Here is a 21780-nt window from a genome sequence, read left to right as displayed (position 1 = left end):
TCCATTATATTAAATGAATGGTTTATGTATTATTGTGAGCCTGGATTGTATGTCACTTCTCAAGTCGGGAGATAGATGTGAGATCTGTGGGTTCAAAGGACTATACAGAAGAAAGTGACAGGCAAGAATGGACTTTTAGAACAAAAAGTATGAAGTAGTTTGTCTGAGGAATATCTAGGGGGAGGTCAATGGGAATTCTACACCTCTGGTTATGCCAAAACCCAGCCTTTTGAAGCTGGAAGAGCAGGCCACTGTTTGCTGATCACCTGTTACATGAGGCCAAGATCAAAGGCCCAAGCCATATAAAGAAAAGATTGAACAATTCATGGTGGTTCTAGTTCTGAATCTGAGACCGTTATGAACTCCTGACCACAAGGAAAACCCAGTTGTGGGTTTTGAAGGAATGACACCTACCAGAGCCTGAAGTTGGAGTTGGGGTGATGTCTGGCAAGCTTTTTAGCATACATGTATGTTCTTTTATTGTTTTTAATGTTTTCTCTGTAATGCTTTCACCTTAAGAATAAATGTGCTTGCTTATAAAGAGGTATGTGGTAACTTATAACTGTGGCAATTACACTGTTCATAGCCCCTGAAGAGAAAGCAAAACAGAGATGCTGGCCTGTTTAGGTGATCTGGCTTGCTGGGAATATCATAGTGTAGAGCGGGAACTGTGCAGTCTGGAAAAAAAAACGGTCAGGAAGGAGTGAGACGTGTGTCTCTACCCAATAGAGGTGATGGTTGAGGAGGTGCAGTTGTCCCAAACTATGACAAAGACCATCATATTTGTCACGTGACCACTGCAGTATAAAGAATGTAAGTCCATATGATGTTAGCCTATTTAGATTAAATCTCAGAAAACAATGAGAAAGGTGCTTGGTACTTACCATAAATATTTCTACTAAGATCATCAGTAAACTCCTTAAGAAGACTCTGCGGGAAAAGTGCTGTGCCTGCATGGTCAAGGTATGTCATTCCTAAAATAAAAAAGTACAATAAATATATTAAGCTTCTTAATATTAAATTCTAACCTCCCATACAGACTAGGTTTACCAAAGTGAAGCACAAGTCACTTGAGCAAATTAAAAAACTACAGTATATACCATGGCACGTCCATTTTGTCCAAAAGCTCATAGGTATGGCTTTTTATTTCTCTAAGGAGTTTGTGTCGCAGCCATCGCTAAGTGCTTCCCCAGTAAGTTTTTAGCTCATAAGCAGCAAAATACAGGAGGGTTTGTCTACACTTACAGCACTGCAGCAGTGGTGTAGCTGCATCACTTAGTGAAGATGCTATCTACTCTGATGGGAGAGCTTCTCCTGTCAGCGTAAGTACCCCACCTCCCTGAGAGGCATTAGCTATGCCGATGGGAGAAGCCCTCCTGTCGACATAGCGCTGACTACACTGCAAGTTCGGTCGGTATAACTGCGTCGCTCAGGAATGTGGATTTTCCACACCCCTGAGTGATGTAGTTATACCGACATAAGTTTGTAGTGTAGACCAGGAAGGAGGGTACCGCACATATACAGAGTTTTGATCATCTCTTTACATTTTGAAATTAAAGTAACCTATTTTAATACCATTTCTTTTATTTTAACCAGACTTAGATTGTAAACTCTTTGGGGGCAGGGATTATTTTCTTGTTCTGTGTTTGTACCGCACCCAGCACAACAGAGTTCTGGGCCCATGACCAGGACTCATAGGTACTACCGTTATATAAATAAATAAATAAATAATGTTGCCCCAAGTCTTATTGACTAATCAACAGTCTGAAGAACTAGTAAGGCCTGAACAGTGTGCATGGGAAAGTTTGAAGCGTCCGTAACAACCCCAAATACAAGAATTCAAATATTTCTTCCCACTTTGTTGCACTTAAGTCTCAATTCATTTTTAAACTCTTTTTTATTATTATTAAATTACTGTAAAATTTTAAAAGAAAAGCTTATTCTAATGAAAAATAATCTAACTGGACATTTTGAGGTCTTTTCTTGTTTGGCCATTTCTGCTTTCTTAATCTTTGGCAATTATTCTCCCATTTCTTCAGAGTGTCTCAGATCCATCGCTAGTCTTTCATTTCACGTAATGTAAGTATTTCAACCTATTTCAAGTTTTAATAACGATGAATATGATTAAGATTAGCATTTAATAAGTATTTTAAAAGGTCTTTCCTTTCCACAAGGATTTAAGGCTCAGTTAAGCTCATAACTGGAATCCTTGACACTTGAAAAATATATATTACTATGGTGCTACAGCAGTAACTCAGTAGGTGAGGATGTGAGATACTTTCAATTATAAAACCAATCTGGACACCCTTTATCCCTCTAACTTTCTGCTTCAAATTTCTCATGCGTAGTCCCTAGCCAAAAAGATTTTTTTTTAATTATTTGAAGTTAATCAGGAAAAATGTTTTGAAGGGCTTCAGGGAAAAAAAGTTTTTTTCCCCTCTCTTTCTTGTTTTTTTACTTCTGAAAAGTCTTCTAACTTCCCTCCTCCCTTCTTTGCCCCCCAAAAGCATATCTCAGAGTTATTTTCTGGACTAAAATCAAAACATAGATAGATAATTATTAATTGACATAGATATATAGAAAAAGAGGCATAGGAATTTGGCAGCCAGGAAATTTTAATACCTCATCTTTTGGGGAAGATTTTTCTACTTTTCCCCCAAGGTGATGTATAAAAAATATCCATTCTGTTTACCTAAAAATCCTTTCAAACAGGAAAGATGTTCATCACTTCCAAGCCTGTTGTATAATATTGCAATAGATTTTAGGATGTCAAATGGCTGCTGTCACAGGCGCTGACTTTTCCTTTTTCCCGGGGTGCTCAAACCCCACTTCACCCTGAGGCCCCACCCTCACTCCACCCCTTCCCCCAAGGCCCCACCTTAGCTCCACCTCTTCCTGCCCCCACTCCACCCCCCACAAGGCTCCTGCCCACCCACTGATCTCTGCCTTCCCCTGAGCTCCTCTCTGAGCCGCCAAATAGCTGTTTGGCAGTGTCACCGCTCCCCAATCAGCTGTTTGGCAGCAGTCCCCAATCAGCTGATGAGCGCGGGCGGGGAACTGCTGTGGCTGGTGGGTGCTGAGCACCCACTATTTTTTTCCCGTCGGTGCTCCAGCCCCGGAACACCCAGGGAGTTGGGACCTATGCTGCTGTTTTGAAGGATAATACATGAAGTCAAGGTCTGCCCCTAGATACCTACACCCAACCCGTGTTATATTGATGTTAACTGCAGTATGATATACATATTTGTTGGGAAAAATGGCCCAGAGTTTGCAAAACACTTTGAGAATCCTCACATTGACAGGACCATTTATGAATGTACAAATATTACCGTAACTATACATTACACAGAGAACAATAAGAGGCCTACTGAAGTCAGCCTCTTAGGACACTAGTAAAACAAGGGATCCTGCTGGCAAGAGGGAGAACCCATCCTGTGCAGAACACAAAATTATATTACAAGAGGTTCCTTGTAGTGCCCAGAAATGAGTATTTAAGCTTGTTTCATTCTGTGGCTAAATACAGAGGCAGAAATCCTGTCTCCATTAAAATCAACGGCAAAATGCCATTGACTTCAAAGGAGCCCAGGGTTTCACCCCAGAATGCATTCTGGGAAAAGTTTACAGGAAGTTCGCTTGAGACAGAAACAAATTACTAACTGTTAAACATTTCTTTCTTTTTATCTTTAATGTTTGCTGATTAATTGAAGACAGTAAACAGCATTTAATATTCAATCTTAACTGACTGAAAGAAGAATTTTATGTAAATTAAGATTGCATTCAACAAGTGAATAGTATTTTTATTATCTTTATTATATGATAATTTTATTTTCCTCTCTTTTCATTTCAGTAGACTTGCTTATTTCTAGACAGAAACATTAGTCCTACATGCATAAGAGTCATACAAAAGCTAAAGATGTTATTTTATTTGCAGTTTCCCCCTTTCTTAATAACATCTTCTATTTTAACTTTATTAAATAACCTCATTAACCAAACAGATTTGTTAGTACAAACTGGATAATTTAGATCCCTTTAATTCTCTGTGGTACACAGTACACAATCTGTCAACAGTGAAGATTTGTATTGTTTATTAAAAGCATCAATTGAAAGAAAGTTAAAATATAATATGTATTGAGACCCTCTGTTTTACCTGGGTGGAGGGGAATTTAATACCATATTGAATATAATTGACATGAAAACTATTGTATATTGAAGGTGAGTGAGGTAATTTCTTTTATGGGACCAACATTTGTTCATGAGAGAGACAAGCTTTTGCGCTGACACAGAGCTCTTCTTCAGGTCTAAGAAAACAACACTGCATATTTAAAGTGTAATTTATGTCACTGTTCCAGAAATGCATTGATCGTTTGATGAAATCTACATCCTAGATGAAGCTGTTGTATATGTCTCTCCAAAAGGATTAATTTTTAGCTACCAGTTCTGGGAAGTTGGTTAACAAAAGTTTATTTCGATGGTTAAATGCCTGCATCTCAATATACTTGCAAAAGAATTCTATATATGGAGTTCTTTGAAACAGTCTCTATTGGTCTCTATTGCTTATCTATTCTCTTCATGTACTGGAATTAATCTCTCTTGATAAAGCATGGGTTATTTTTCTGTTGTCCCTCCCAACTCTTCATATTATTTAAAATACAAACACAACACACATGCAGCCTTCAACGGGGTCAGCTCCAGCCTCTTCCCAGTGGGGGGAGCTGAGGTGGGCTAGACAGAAAATTGGGGGGCTGTGCTATACATCTTGGGGGCACACATATTTATATTTTTAACAATACACACTTAAACTCTGTGTGTTTTTATCTATGTTATCCTCAAACGGAGAATAAAAATTATATACAGACAGATTGGTTTTAAACTTCATCTATGGCAGCTCACTGGTGCAACATTTATTCACTGAAAATCAACAGGAAAAAAAGCCCATAACTAAATAAATAAACTAATAATAACAATAAACAAATGCAAACTACTTGGAAAAAATGACTGGTTAAATAATACTAATGGCAAATTACTTTAAATTGGATAATGTATTGTATTATATTTTAAAATTAACCATTTGCACATGGCAATGTAAGATATTTGGAAGATTTGGCGACTCAGAGCCATAATATAACAACTCACACTGCGGTCAGTCTGGAGCAGGGGCCTCAATGCTAGAGAGGGCTAACTGATCCCAGGTGCTGTAGGAGGTGTTACTGGTGCTCTGTCCTCCATCCTTAGCAGCAGCTGGAGGACGGATGGATGGATGCTGGGTCTTTGTGGCTCCTGAGCCCTAGCCAATTTGCAAATCTAAGCGTCCTCAGCCTGGGCCGGAGCATGTGCAGCAGCAGCAGGCACGTGGCAGGGAGCTGCATGCTAGGGATGTGAACCAGGTCAGGAGGAAGCAGAGGTGCCATTTCAGATTCTGGTGGGGTGGGGAACAACTTTTACTGTGATCCCAGGGGCTACTTAGGTACCTGAAAACTAGATTTTTTTGCAGATAATAACTTAGAAATTAGCTCACAAGAGCACCATATATAATTCCTATATAAAGAAAAAAACATATATACAAACACCAATTAAAGCCATATTTTAAGTTTATATATACGGTAAGTTTAAAACAATCAGGAGATAATACAGCAAGCTATTCCCAATCCCAAGCCTTGACATATCATTTCTGGAGCCTTAACACAGATATCAGAAACACAAATTTGATCCTTTGTACACTATCTTTAGTAGAGATAAATAAAAAAAAAATCTGCTTACGTTCTCTAACAGACATACTCTGTGTTACTGCCATTAACTACTCTATTTTAGTCTATTGTTTTTTACTCCACTAAAAACATATTTAACTTAATTTTAACATACACGATTAAGGGATTTTTAATCTTTGATTAAGAACGGACATTTATTTTTCTAATTAGTTTAGCATTTATGTTTACCAATCACAATCATGTACGTCATGTGTTCTCAATCTCTTTCTTTCTGAGGATCCCCCAACGTGCTATAAAAATTCCACAGCCCGCCTCTGCCACAACAACTGTTTTTTATGCATATCCAGTAGATTAAAAACCAGGGTTAGCATTAGGGGCTAGCAAGCAGGGCAATTGCCCAGGGCCCCAGGCCACAGGAGGCCCATTAAGCTAAGTTGCTCGGGCTTCGGGTTCAGCCCTGGGCGGTGGGGCTCGGGTTTAGGCTTTCCACCCTTCGTCCCAGCGAGTCTAACCGGCCCCTATCTGGTTTATTTTGGTGGACCCCTGAAACCTGCTTGCGGCCCCCCCAGGGAGCCCAGGACAGCTGGTTGAGAGCCGCTGATACGTGACTCACTACCATTTGACTCCATCATCACTATTAGTATCAGACTTGGAACCGCATTTATTTTTGTATGAATTTTAAGTTATTTTACAGATATAATTAAAAATACAATTTGAAAATAAGCGACCTTCATCTGCACAGTGTCTAAAGGTGTGTGTTTAGCTACTTTTTTTAAAAAAAAATGGCACTGCTAAGGTGAATACAAGCTAAATTTACATTCTAGAAGGCGATTATTTGATTGTACCACTTTAAATAATGAATGACAAAGCACGATATGGTAATAAAAGTAATAATGATAATTACTCCAGCCAGGACAGATTAGGCATTTTAGAACTCACTATTCAAAGAATTAAATGTAAGGATAAAAGAGAAATAAATTATGAAATGCACAGACCAGTCCAAAAACTAATATAACAGTATTGCAATCCTTATCAAACTTTGAAAGAATACAATTATAGAGAATATATATGCATTGCACATTTTGACATGAAGCAGACAATATAAAAATACTCAACTGAATGCAAAACAAAGCAGCATCAATATAAACAGGTAAGTAGGGGAAGGACTCCACCACAGGGACTGAAAATTATTAAAAGAGGAAACAACGGTGACACAGAAGCATATTTAATATTTTAATGTGGGGAAGGAAGGCTGAGGCAGATATTTCAGTGGAGTAAGCATGACAGCCTTTGGGTGCAACCTGTGCAAGGATGTAGGCATTGCAATGCTGAGCATCCCGGCAAAACATAGGAACAATACTGCGATCCACAAAGCTGAGGTAGGTGCCTAAATTCCCTATACAATGCATGGGGAAGAGAGATGCACTTTAGACTGTGATCCAACATGCTAGGCAGCTTCCCACCTACGCAAGTCAATGGGAAACAGTGATGTGGTAAGCCCCACCCTTTTCTCATCAATAGGCGACTAAGGCCAGGCTGCAGGGAGGCGTTTAGCTCTGCTAGTGCTACACAAACAGGAACCCCTCTCCTGGCTTTGGTGGCTCCGTAGTTTCTTCTGACAGTGAGTTAAGCGTTTGCCTTGCTCCACACAAAATGGCAGGAAGAGGAGGGAGGGTGCTAATCTGAGAGTGTCTATCCTAATGGTTAGAGCACCCACCTATGGTCTGGGAGAGATGGGTTTGATTCCCCCCATGGCTCTTTCTTTAAAAGTGATAGGGCCAGAGAAAAAGAGAAGGAATGACTCTGTAGTCCTGTGGGTCAGGCACCCATCTGAGGGGCAGAAGACCCTGGGCCAAGTCCCCCTGCTCCAATCACTCTTTCATTATTTATCCACAGTAGAACAGTTTCAACAGGAGGGATTGGGGGAACCCCACATCAGAATATCCCTAGATAGTTAGAGCACTAGTAGTTAGAGCACTCTCTGATAGGTGGGAGACACCTCTTCCAATCCTCCCTCTCTGGGAGGGAGAGTGAATCAAAGCTATGTCTCACACATCCCAGGTGAGTGCTCTACCCGCTAGGCTAAAAGTTACAGGGTGGCAGCACCATCCCCACTGCCTCCTCCTGCCAGCTTTAGAATGGAGCCTGATTTAGAATGGCACCTGGATCAGGTGCCTACATGTGATTTAGGTGGCCTAATGTCTATCTTAGGGGGGAGGGATAGCTCAGTGGTTTGAGCATTGGCCTGCTAAACCCAGGGTTGTGAGTTCAATCCTTGAGGGGGCCACTTGGGGATCTGGGGCAAAATCAGTACTTGGTCCTGCTAGTGAAGGCAGGGGGCTGGACTCGATGACCTTTCAAGGTCCCTTCCAGTTCTAGGAGATGGGATATCTCCATTAATTATTTATATTATTATTATTATCTTCCCCTGCTTCATGAATCACTCGCACCTAGGTGAGAAATGTATGCCTGGATGCCTAGAGTGAGGCAGCAGGGTTTGTCTGGAGTTTTGTGGATCACAGTGGGGGATTTAGGTGCCTAAATCTGGGTTTAGATGCCTAAGTAGCTTAATGAATTCCACCTCTAATAAGTGCATCTGCACACATGATGCAGTGCATAATACACACACAGTGGGAGTGCATATACCCAGATAACTAAAGATTGTGTGTGATAAGTCATTCATGAAATCGGTTTAATGAGAGGGGGAAAAAAACACTACGGCATAAGGCTTGGGATTCGCTTTATCTAGATGTATTCTGAGCAAAAGATTTGGCACATACTGTAAACCGATCCTTATCTGTACCTTCAATTCCTTTTAGGCATTGATTTGGACAAAAAAATATCAAAACCAGAATCTGTTCTCTGAATGTCAATGTGTCTTTTACCTAAAGTCCCTACTAGACAAGGTGCTGTTTTTTTTCTCTTGCTACGGCAGGGAACTTTTCAAAAGACCACAAAAGCATAAGATATTACCTCACCCACCTTGTCTCACAAAAACAGTGTGATTGACAAGCCATAGATGATGAAAGCTTGAACAGTTATTAGGCAGATAAAGGAGACTGTTCCTCAGCATGATCTCTGATTTAATTGATGCAGTCTCTATTAAGTAACTGAGTAGTCCATCTGCTGCCATGGGGCAGTTTCTAGGTTCCATTATAAGTGAATCTACAGAGTTTGTCAATTTTACTGATCAAAACGCTACTTGATTGCCAAATGCTAATCTGGGTTGTCCGCATGTAACCCTGGTATCAATATTTAAAAGACTGCTTCAAGTTACTAGACCAGTGTTTCCCAAATTTGGGACGCCGCTTGTGTAGGGAAAGCCCCTGGCGGGCTGGGCCAGTTTGTTTACCTGCCCCGTCCGCAGGTCCGGCCGATCGCGGCTCCCAGTGGCCGCGGTTCGCTGCTCCAGGCCAATGGGAGCTGCTGGAAGCGGTGCAGGCCGAGGGACGTGCTGGCCGGGGCTTCCAGCAGCTCCCATTGGCCTGGAGTGGCGAACCACGGCCAGTGGGAGCCGCGATCAGCCGGACCTGCGGACTGGGCAGGTAAACAAACCAGCCCGGACCATCAGGGGCTTTCCATACACAAGCAGCGTCCCAAGTTTGGGAAACACTGCACTAGACACTATGGAAAAGCAGTATTTAATTAATGCATTTGGGGTTCAGATTAGTTATAAAAGGCACAACAACTAAATGCATAACTACATTTAGCTATGCCAACTTCCCAATTATTTTTCTCCACTTTCTGTTGGATTATTTTATTTCTGCTCACGGTGGTGTTGTCAGCAGTGAAGAATAGAGAATATTAAAATCAGTTTAACAGTGAATATTGTATACTTGTGCAGAATCTTCTACTATATGTTACGTCTCTGTAAAAATCAGACAGATTCCATGAAAGTTATTTATATATCTGGGTCCCACTCCACCAAAATACTCAAGCACATGCTTTACTTTAAGGACATGAGTAGTCGGGAGAATTCAACTGCTTAAAATTAAGCGTGTGTTTATGTGCTTTGCTGGACTGGGGTCCAGATGAGCAGCAAAAGAGTCAATGATTTCACCTTCTGAGCCTTTGCCTCATTCACTTCCCATCATACAAGATACATCTTAAAGAGCTAGTATAAAAGTATTGTATGATATCATATTGAATTATTTGTTACCTCCTGCACAAGGTGTATGCTGAATGAGGCAAGGGCGGATGACTCATTCAGTGCCCACCTTACCAGGTCTCTCTGCATCATCTATGATACTTTGCTTTATTCAAAATGCACTTCACCGCTCATGGAATGATGCCTTTGTTAAATTCAATGTGAACTTTTCTACACAGTTGGGCCCTAATTCAATGCCAGTTGAAGTCAATGAGATTATTTCCATAGACTTCACTACGTTCTGGTTAAGGCACTTACGTGTTGTACATGACACAAGCAAGCCGTACAAGGAATGCACAAAGCGGTGCAGCTTCATAATGTTGGTTTGAAATAAATATATAAAAAGCTAAAATACTAACCTCAAACACTGCAAATTTGCCAAGATCTTCAAACCCTCATAGCTCAGCCATATCAAATCCAATTTGCAGGGGAAAACTCAAAGGCACTACTGCTCCCTTCACAATGAGGACTATTGCCCTGACAAATTTCCATTTTCTAGCCCCAGACCCTTTGTCACTAGAGCAATTGTTCAAATGAAAGATTGAAAGAACTTTCTTTTTAAATAATAGAAAAGTGTTTTTATGTTCTCCTCTCACAGTAAAATGCCTGAATTGTTTTTGTGCGAACTTTCACAAAATAGTCACCTTTGGGTAGATTTCAATTTTGTAAAATTATCAGTAACTGAAACCATAATTGTGATGGCAGGGCTTAGGGAATTTTAGTGATATTTGTTTACAATAAGGATCATTAGTTAAAACTATTCCATTATCATTTTCTCTGGCTCTGCTTTTTTTTGTTAGGCTACGGCTTCACTACAGGGGGGGGTCGATTTAAGATACGCAAATTCAGCTACGCGAATAGCGTAGCTGAATTCGACGTATCACAGCCGACTTACCCCGCTGTAAGGACGGTGGCAAAATCGACCTCCGCGGCTTCCTGTCGACGGCTCTTACTCCCACCTTCGCTGGTGGAGTAAGAGCGTCGATTCGGGGATCGATTGTCGCGTCCCGACGGGACGCGATAAATCGATCCCCGAGAGGTCGATTTCTACCCGCTAATTCAGGCGGGTAGTGTAGACCTAGCCTTAGTCACTTAAACAATCCAAAGGATCACTGCAATATGTGAAGATAATACCTGATATTGACCAGAAATGTGCTTTGACCTGGATTAATCAGATTCATATGAAACCTTGGTACAAATTAACTACTCCAAACTTTCACTAGCAAAATACATTAAATGAAATGTGCACTGACATATGAAAGCCCTTTTAAAAATGATTTTTATTGGTCTCCAGAACATTCCGAAAAATACAACACATTCAAGATAATTCCTTACATACGAATATCAAAATAAACATTGTAGGGTTTGCAGATGACAGCATCAACAGATTCAACAAATAACCTTGGTACAGAATAAAAACTCTTGCATAACAATTAGTGAGGGCAAGAAACTGTAAATGACATGCAGATTAAATCAGTATAATATATCTAGCTCTTATACAGCTCTTTTCATTAATGTATCTCAAAGCACTTCACTGTCTAATGTATTTATCCTCAGCCATATTGATAAAAAAAATTCTAATAGCTATTTCTTGTTGGTGATGAGATTTTTGTCATACACTGGTTTAGAGTGCGTGGCAATATCTCACTCCAGTGGCAAGCTCCAGCAAAGATAAGTGCCGGCTACGTATGAGAGAATGAAGTTATTCTTTAATTGAAGTAGCAGAGACTCATATTTTGTTGCTGGAGTTACTGGGTTCAGTCCTTTCTCACCACCATGGCATCTGTGGATAGGGAAGTCATTTGCTTATACTGATGAATGACATTCTTGTGTCAGGATCAGATTGTAAGTGATTTATTGTCCGGTATGTGAACATCAAGAAAGAAAAGAAATAGTAAGGAGTAGTCTAAGAAGGTATAAACTAAGAACAAAGAGAAACTGAGTAATGAGTGATCTGTTAGTAGAATAGCTTTCAATGAGAAATGGTGGAAGCCCTATCACTAGTGATTTAAACTCAGCTGAACTAATATTGGAGAATATATTGTAGGGAACACTTTTGTCAGACACCATGTGATTTATTAGATGAACTAACTGGTTTCGCTATACCTCATTTCTATAATTCTTTGAAATTGGGAAGCTGAAAAAAAGTAAACCAGAGCCCTAAACTCCTTCTTTCCACTCCAGCACAGTTCTGTCTGAGGGTCAGGGGAAACAAAGTGACTATAGCAGGAACTAGCTGTGCTTGAAAAGGGGGTAATCTGAAACAGCCTATCACAATCTCCCAGGTCAGCTTTTCACCTGAACCTAGTCACCAATTTATACTGGGACCACAAGTAAAACACAGCAGCTGTTTTTGACAACAGAGTCTTCTGCAGTGAGACTCTGGCTGTAACTTAGAATCAAAAAACAAAACAAAACACCTATATTTACCTTTAATTATTCATACTGGGAACCTCTTTAAATAAACTACAGAACTACTGATGTTTTGTTATATGGTTACACATTGGAGAGATCAGGGAAGCTACATTAAAAAAATGTTTCCCAAGTGTAGGTGTATATGGTGAGAAGCTATTTCCCCACATAGTGAGCCAGTTTAATGTTTATTCTTCATTAGTTTGATCTTAGCTGCTGCTTGAATGGAGACTTCTTCACTTATTTAATTGTTGAATGCACTGATCTAATCAAAAGACTAAACTAAATTAATTACTTTCACTTCACTGAAGTTCACAGACTATATATTATATATGTATATGCTTCAATAATACCAACTCATTATTTTTTGAATCTACTTTACTGGGAGGGGTGCTGTTTTTTCTACTAATGCAGAACCATGTGTGACTGGACCTAATTTTCTAAGATCTCCATATACAGTGCAGTATTTTTTTACGGAAAATGTCTTCAGACTTTAAAACTACATTTTCCCACTCACAAAAAAAGTCTGACAGATGCAAATTCTGTGCTTATTGTCAATAATTTAATAGGAACGCAATTATAAATCTGTGTAGCTATTTCATTAATACTTTATTATATCTGGCCTAAATTAATTACTGAAGCTTGTTTTCCACTAATTAGGTACCATTCTCAGCACAGATTCAAACAGTCTCCAATGACCATTTCCAGGGGTGTGTTAGGAATGAGAAAAGTAAGTTTACCGGAAATATTATATGCTGCTGCAAACCACATTTCCTTATACTGAAATAACATGACAGCTGTAGAGATTCACTAACTATTCATGACAAGTGTGTGTGTGGGGGGAAATCAACTTGCTAATGAACTTGCCTGAACAGCATTATATAATGAAAACTCTACCTACCAAGGTTTTTTTTTTTTAATAAAAATAGCAGTGCATGGCTCTTACACATTTTGGAGGTTAAATGCAGTACAATATATTTTAGTAAATGTAGAATAAGGGTACGTCTATACTTACCTCCGGGTCAGGCGGTAAGCAATCGATCTTCTGGGATCGATTTATCGCATCTTGTCTAGATGCGATAAATCGATCCCGGAAGTGCTTGCCGTCGACGCCGGTACTCCTGCTCTGCGAGAGGAGTACGCGCAGTCGATGGGGGAGCCTGCCTGCCGCGTCTGGACCCGCGGTAAGTTCAAACTAAGGTACTTCGACTTCAGCTACGTTATTCACGTAGCTGAAGTTGTGTATCTTAGTTCGAAGTGGGGGGTTAGTGTGGACCAGCCCTAAAATGATTTAATTAAAGGGACACTGTCAAATGCTTAAGGACCCAAGTTAAAATTACCATCATGCGGGGCACAGGATACACCACATATCATTTTTTTGGAAAGACCATAAGTCATTACCATAGTATAGAGGTTGGGTGGAATGAACCTGTGGCTCTCTCCGGTTCTTTCCCCCAAACACAGACACTCTGGACTCTTTCCTCCTCGGGTGGCTGAAAGAGGCAGGGCTTTGGGTGGAAGTAAGATGGTTTAGACTCAATACTGAAGTGATGCTGACAGTCAGGAGGAGTGGGCTGTATGCATGAGGATGCTTTTTGTTGGGGTTATTTGCCAGACTATTGCCAGTGCAGTTTGTAGTTTGGTGATATTATCAGATCCATTGTTGCTCCTGGATCCCCAACTGACAGCAATGGCACATAGGGTCCAGGGCCGCCCAGAGGATTCAGGGGGCCTGGGGTCTTCGGCGGCAGGGGGCCACCGCCTCCGAATTGCCGCCGAAGACCCGGCACTTCGGCAGCTGGTCCCGGGCCGTAAGGACCCCCCGCCGCGGGTCTTCAGGGCACTTCAGTTTCAGTTTCTTTTATGATAGCCCAAAGTAAAGGGCTTTGCAATCAGCTAGCTTTGCAGTCACGGAGGTGAGGATTATTGTCAGAGTCCCTATCTCAGAGGAATGGTCACAGACTCTAAGCAAACTGCACAAGAAAACATACATTATGGGTCTGATCCAAAGTTCTTTGAAGTAATGGGAATCATTCTGTTGGAGCTAGTGCAGAATGCAGCAGCTTGCCTTCATCTGTGAGATAAGCCATTAATGGGCATAAAAAAAATATCAGTGCCACTCTCAACACTCTTTTTGGTTCCCATGGGTTCTGATCTACAGAAGACCCTAAATGATCTTGGATCCTGAGAGATAACCTCTCTTCTTATAGAAAACTTGCTGTTTTGCTTCTGCTATCCATTCTTGGGGTAAACTCCACTGGTCATTCTCAGTCTCTGGAACCTTTGCCCTCTGGAAGCCCAGAGCCCAAGTCTGGGGAACTTCAAGGCTAAGTGCAAGGTGTAACTATTTGATCATGTTTTTTCACTAACCCACCTATACTTTTAGGTGCAACACTGGCAGATAACATACAGAGGGCTAGATCCTCGGATGGCCTAAATCAGCATAGCTCCATTGACAGCAATGAAGCTCTATGATTTATACTAAATGAGAATCTTTTTTTGTTACTTTTGTATTTAATTTTAATTAGGTAAGACATCCATGCATAGATAAAGATATATAACAATCAATAAATAAAATCCCTTAAGATCCTAATTATGTTTATTCAGTTGCTTCACATAGCAACATTTAGGGAAACAACATGTAAGAGGATGGGGATCGTATACATACAGAACCCTCTCTCCTTGCCTGAGTTGTCTCTCTCCCCTTTTTTCATCCATTGTAGGCACCTATCAGGGGATTTTCTAGGTAGGTAACAATCACGCAGTTGTCCTACTTTCCTATGAAGAAGCTTCAAATATAAGGTCTGATTCCCATCTCACTTACACTGATGTTAATTAAGAGTAGCTCCATTGAAGTCAGTGGAGTTACAATAGTGTATAACTGGTGTGAGATTCAAATCGGTCCCATAACGGTTGCTTACATCATAGTCTGCTCAGGGACATGGGGACTCTTGTTAAAACTAACACTAAGTGCTTGTTAATTCTAATGCACCATTAAACTTTGAAGAAATTATCAGACTAGAAAAGCCTGAAATACTATTCAACATTACAGTGCAGTACACAATGGTTTGTGGTGTTTTTATGCCCTATTATACTTTACCCTTAAGAAAATCTTATCCTAGTGAGAGAGAGAGAGATCTCCTATGTCAATTTATCATGTTTATGTTAGTGGGAAAGAGACAGGAGGACTGACCAAAAAGCTAGCTGAAATCAATGGGATTCTTTCAAATCAATTCAATGAGCAATGAAAAAGAACTAAAATCATTTACTAGCTAACAGTAATAAGATCCTACAAGATACTGTCAACAACACCTTCCAGGAATTAGTCAATCTGATCCTACTTTGCAAATAATTTCAGTTTTGACAAATCTCCATTTTCCAACAAAAAAAATTAACTGAAAAATTCCCAACCTTCTCTAATGCTTACACAACAAAAGTGGTCTTTTTTTAATGCTGCACAAAAATTAACATTTGCTTTTTAAATTTCTTAAATGAATTTGTGGTGATTTTTTACTTTGTTTTTTTGTTTGTTTGTTTTGTTGTTTTATTTTTAAATAAAGATGCTTAAAAACACATGGTTATGCCTTATCAGAAGACAACTTTAAGGTCATTTAAATTATGGGCATAAACCACTTAATAAAGTTGTTTTGAATAAGGAAACCTGAGTATATAATTTAGGTCAAAATTAGTCCATTCAGCCCAATTCTCATTTCACTTACATCCAGGCAACCCAATTGAGATTAGTGAAGTCATGTGGGTTTAAATGAAAGCAAAATTTGGAACTCTGTCTTCAGTGGAGTTCATCTGGGTTTATATTAGTGTAATTAAGAAAACATGGTATCTTCATGTCACGAGCACAGTGATACAGAGGGGCTCACTAATGATACAAACAGAATTTTATTTCTGGAAATGACGTTCTGGATAAGCTTATTCTGCTAACATGAAGATGCATTACAGATCCTTTTACTCATTCTTAGGTCTTACATTAAAGCAGCTAAAAAAAATTTGTCGAATGTATACATGTACATGTACAGAAATAGTGTGCTGCACATGACCAACTCATGCTTCCAGTTTGATTCTTCTCGGTTAAAGAATTCCTTTGAACACTAATGACATTAGAAGTCTGGGAGAATTACTTTCAAAATAAACAGCTTGAGATGAGCAATTATCCTCACTGGAGTACAGGAGAAGGGCCTTATTAATGTTATGCTATACTTATTTTTGGAGAAAACAGTCATGCTTGACAAAACCACAAAAACTCCACAATTTCCCTAATCACAAAACTCTCAGCCTACTATCACAATTCACTATCACAAAATCAGCTATTGCATTTTGTTTCTAGGTATGGTAGTACAAAAAGTTAGGAGTTATGGCTTGATTTTGATCCCCCTAAAGTCAGTAGGAGTTTTGTCATTAACTTCAATGTGACAAGTTCAGACCCTTCATTTGTAATAATTATATCTTATTTTGTTAATGGAGGAGAAATCCTTGAAAAAACAAATCAGATTAAAACCCACAAAACATCCTATATATCCTGAACAGATTTAGAGCCTGAAGTTAATGGATCAAATTCATACCTGGAGTAAGGGCAGTTACAACTGTATTGAATTTGCGTTGCAGACAATAACACCAGATCTGATGTTTTGAAGCACACAAACATTTTAATAATCATAGAATATCAGGGTTGGAAGGGACCTCAGGAGGTCATCTAGTCCAACCCCCTGCTCAAAGCAGGACCAAGCCCCAGACAGATTTTTGCTGCAGATCCCTAAATGGCCATCCTCAAGGATTGAACTCACAACCCTGCGTTTAGCAGGCCAATGCTCAAACCACTGAGCTATCCCTCCCCCCTCCAATAAAAAGAGAGAGAGAAAGAGAGAGTGTATATATATAATCTCTGAATTTTTCTCCACTGATTTTCAGACTTGTGGCATCCCAATATAGTTGAAATTACACACACACACACACACACACACACACACACACACACACACACAGAGCTCTGCACTGGAAAGCTTAACTATTATAAGTAAAGAAACAGCTGGTATATGTGTAGAGAAGACTGTAACCAACCAATGTGATTATTCCTCAACCTACCACACAGGGAGAAGGCAAGGACATCAACCAGAAAGTACAAGCAGTGAGGGCACGCATGCAATGGCTGAATACTGGAATCAGAAGAGAGTGAATACCAATACCAATGAAAGTGTGTGACATCAGAGAAGCATCAAGGAAAAGGGCACATATTCTGGATGTAGGACATTCACAGGAATAATAAATATTTGGTATCTGTATAGCATTTTTCATCTGCAAATCACAAACCAATATGCAAGAATAGGAAGGTATCATTTTCCCTGTTAAACAGATGCAGAAACTGAGGCACAAGGAAGTTGTTAACTAGTCCAAAATCTTATAGAAGGCCAGTGGCAAAAGAAATTGGAACCCAAGTCTCCTGACTCACAGGCCTGTGCCCTGTTCACTAGAGTATGTTGCCTCCCTGAAAAGATGTCTCTTCTGGAGGTGTAGTTCTAGATCAGAGATGGGTAAACTACAGCCCATGGGCCACATTCGGCCCACGGGGACCATCCTGCCCAGCCCTTGAGGTCCCGGCAGGGGAAGCTAGCCCCGGGCCCCTCCCCTGCTGTCTCCCCTCCCTCGCAGCTCGCCGTGCCACCAGGGCCGGCTCCAGGCACCAGCTTAACAAGCAGGTGCTTGGGGCGGCCAAGGGAGGGGGCGGCACCTGCGGCAATTCGGGGGCGGCAGGTCCCTTACTCCCTCTAGGAGCGAAGGACCTGCCGCTGAACTGCCGCCGCCAATCGCGGCTTTTTTTTTTTTTTTTTTTTTGCTTGGGGCGGCAGAAATGCTGGAGCCGGCCCTGCATGCCACCAGCGCTCTGGGCGGTGGGGCTGCGAGCTCCTGCAGGGCAGCGCGGCAGCGTGTCTGGCTCCGGCCGAGCGGCACGGCTGCCAGACATGCTGCTCTGAGCGGCATGGTAAAGGGGCTGGGGGTTGGATAAGGGGCAGAGGGTCCCAGGGGGCAGTGAAGAGACAGGGAGCGGGGGGTTGGATGTGGTGGAGGTTCTGGGGGGGGGGCGGTCAGGGGACAGGGAATGGGGTGGGGTTGGATAAGCGTGGGAGTCCTGGGGGGCCTGTCGGGGGCGAGGGTGTGGATGGGGTTGGGGCAGTCAGGGGACAGGGAGCGGGGAGGGGGGTTGGATGGCGGTGGGGTTCCAGGGGAGCGGTTAGGGTTGGCGGTCCCGGGAGGGAGTGGTCAGGGGACAAGGAGCGGGTGGGGGAGGGTTGGATGGGTCAGGGGATCTGAGGGGGTCAGTCAGGAGACGGGAAGTGGGAGGAGGCGGGGGCCAGGCTGTTTGGGGAGGCACAGCCTTCCCTATCCGGCCCTCCATACAGTTTTGCAACCCCGATGTGGCCCTCAGGCCAAAAAGTTTGCCCATGGCTGTTCTAGATGAAATAGGTTGATGAGCAAATAGATTTCTTATATGGAGAAGGCACGTTGGTTGGCAAACGAAACACTGGAAGGAGTTTAAAAAAATGCAAGAATTAACTTGGTAACATGAAACAATGATATCAGAATGGAAAGGACTTTCCAGCGAGCTGAACATTATTCATGACAATGAATGTTTAAATTAATAATGAGAAATGTTATCACAAGCAGAAAAATGGTAGTAATTTGCTAATATTTCGGAGATAATTTCTATTTGGCCAATTTTTAAATGCATCCTCAGAGTAACTAGCTAAAAGTGATATCATGGAATAATATGTAGGTCTACGTTTTTGTGTAAGCCCTAATATTAGTGTGCAAATGTATGAATTTGCTTTTTAGTTCAATTATAATAGTACAAGATCTAAAACATGAGTATATATACTGCTCAACTGAATATTTTTATGTGTTTAGTTACTTATAATTTGCATTTTAAAGCTGCTTATTTGTCATTAAGGTTAATATTAATTTGTAATTTCTGCTTATTTTTAGCAATATTTGAAAAATACTTTACCTAAAGAATCTAAAATCTACCCTAAAAGTTCCTTATTACATGCAAAGATGCTCTAAAAAAGCAATTTTACAAACTACTATAAAAAGGCAGTTGTGAGGGGAAGTCAGACTAAGAGTTTTGGAAAATAATAAAGAGCAGTAGATAAGAATAATGAATAGAGGAAGCAGAAAATCATTAAATAATTCTAGCTACAATGGATAGATTTTTGTATTAAAAATAATAGCTAAAGGCCAAGATTTTCAGAAGTGACTAGTCATTTGGGGTGTCTGATTTTGGGGGACCCAAATGAAGACACCTTAAATGGGACATGATGTTCAGAAAGTGCTGAGTACCCACTCTTTGCAAATCAGGTCCCACTAAGGCATCTCAAATTGCTCCTCTCCTCCTCCAAAAATATTTAAAGCTCCAAAAATCAGTAGTCATTTAAAAAAATATTTTGGTCTAATGCATATTTTAATGGAGTTCTCATGTATAATAAACCTACTAAAGTGATGAATGTGAAGGAGAGTATCTAATGCAATGTGATCAAAGTTATCCATTGTTTTTTTTCCTTCTTCTAGCTGTACAGTCAAATAACATATGCAGTCATGGAAGGATTAGATTTTCATTGGAAAATGTCAGTAAACGTCGATTTCACTGTACCCAAATCAACAACAAAAAATTCTGTCAATAATCAAATTTACAGATAGGCAAAGTAAGAAAAATGCTGCTTGGTAACTTATTAGAATTTGATTCAAGGATATTTACTTTGTATATCTGATATTGACAATTTGTGTTTTAATGGTTAATGGTTATAAAGTTTTAACTAGGGCTGTCAATTAATCGCAGTTATCTCACGCGATTAACTCAAAAAAATTAATCACGATTAAAAAAATTAATCACGATAATCGCAGTTTTAATTGCATTGTTAAACAATAGAATACCAATTGAAATTCATTAAATATTTTGGATGTTTTTCTACATTTTCAAATATTTGGTTTCAATTTACAACACAGGATACAAAGTGTATAGTGCTCACTTTATATTATTTTTTATTACAAATATTTGCACTGTAAAAATGATAAACAAAAGAAATAATATTTTTCAATTCACCTCATACAAGTACTGCACTCAAAAACAAAACCTAAAACTTCAGATCCTACAAGTCCACTCAGTCCTACTTCTTCTTCAGCCAATCACTAAGGCCTGGTCTACACTGGGGGGGGGGTTGATCTAAAATACGCAGCTTCAGCTATGAGAATAGCGTAGCTGAAGTCGACATATCTTAGATCGATTTAGAATTACTTACTTCGCGTCCTCGCCGAGCTGGAGTTCAGCAGTCGACGGGAGAGCGATCGGGGATCGATTTATTGCATCTACACTACACGTGATAAATCGATCCCTGATAGATCGATCGCTGTAATGTAGACGTACCCTAAGACAAACAAGTTTGTTTACATTTATGGGAGATAATGCTGCCCACTTCTTATTTAAAATGTCACCTGAAAATGAGAACAGGTGTTCGCATGGCACCATGGCATTGCTAGGTATTTACGTGCCAGGTATGCTAAACATTTGTATGCTCCTTCATGCTTTGGCCACCATTCCAGAGGACGTGCTTCCATGCCAATGATGCTCATTAAAAAAATAATGCATTAACTGAATTTGTGACTGAACTCCTTGGGGGAGAATTGTATGTCTCCTGCTCAGTTTTACCTGCATTCTGCCATATATTTCGTGTTATGGCAATCTCGGATGATGACCCAGCACATGTTGTTCGTTTTAAGAACACTTTCACTGCAGATTTGACAAAACGCAATGAAGGTACCAATGTAAGATTTTTAAAACTAGCTACAGCACTCGACCCAAAGTTTAAGAATCTGAAGTGCTTTCCAAAATTTGAGAGGAATGAGGTGTAGAGCATGTTTTCAGAAGTCTTAAAAGAGTAACAGTCCAATGTGGAAACTACAGAATCCGAACCATCAAAAAAGAAAATCAACGTTCTTGATGGCATCTGACTCAGATGATGAAAATGAACGTGGGTCAGTCCGCAATGCTTTGGGTCGTTATCGAGCAGAACCCGTCATCAGCATGGACGCATGTCCTCTGAAATAGTGGGTGAAGCATGAAGGGACATATGAATCTTTAGCACATCTGGCAAGTAAATATCTTGCAACGCCGGCTACAAAAGTGCCATGCAAACGCCTGTTCTCACTTTCAGGTGACATTGTAAACAAGAAGCGGGCAGCATCATCTCCTGCAAATGTAAATAAACATGTTTGTCTGAGCGATTGGCTGAACAAGAAGTAGGACTGAGTGAACTTGTAGGTTCTACAGTTTTACATTGTTTTATTTTTGAGTGCATTTATCTTTTGTACATCACTCTACATTTGTAAGTTCAATTTTCATGATAGAGAGATTGCACTACAGTCTTTGTATGACATAAACTGAAAAATACTATTTCTTTTGTTTCTTTTTTACAGTGCAAATATTTGTAATAACAAATAAATAGAAAATGAGCA

The 21780-nt window shown here is 40.3% G+C and overlaps 1 protein-coding gene across 1 annotated transcript in view; it reads right to left on the bottom strand.

The window, feature by feature from the left end:
* MOCOS (molybdenum cofactor sulfurase) overlaps positions 1-21780 on the bottom strand; it is a 386193-nt gene that overhangs the window by 338559 nt on the left and 25854 nt on the right. The window contains exon 2 of the mRNA XM_065397684.1: positions 885-974. Coding sequence (XP_065253756.1) covers positions 885-974 — 90 coding nt within the window. The remainder of the gene's footprint in view (positions 1-884; positions 975-21780) is intronic.

This window comes from Emys orbicularis, chromosome 2, assembly GCF_028017835.1.
Source record: "Emys orbicularis isolate rEmyOrb1 chromosome 2, rEmyOrb1.hap1, whole genome shotgun sequence".
Classification (NCBI taxonomy): domain Eukaryota; kingdom Metazoa; phylum Chordata; order Testudines; family Emydidae; genus Emys; species Emys orbicularis.
Note: the sequence above shows the minus strand (reverse complement) of the source record. Positions and strands in the feature narration are given on the sequence as shown.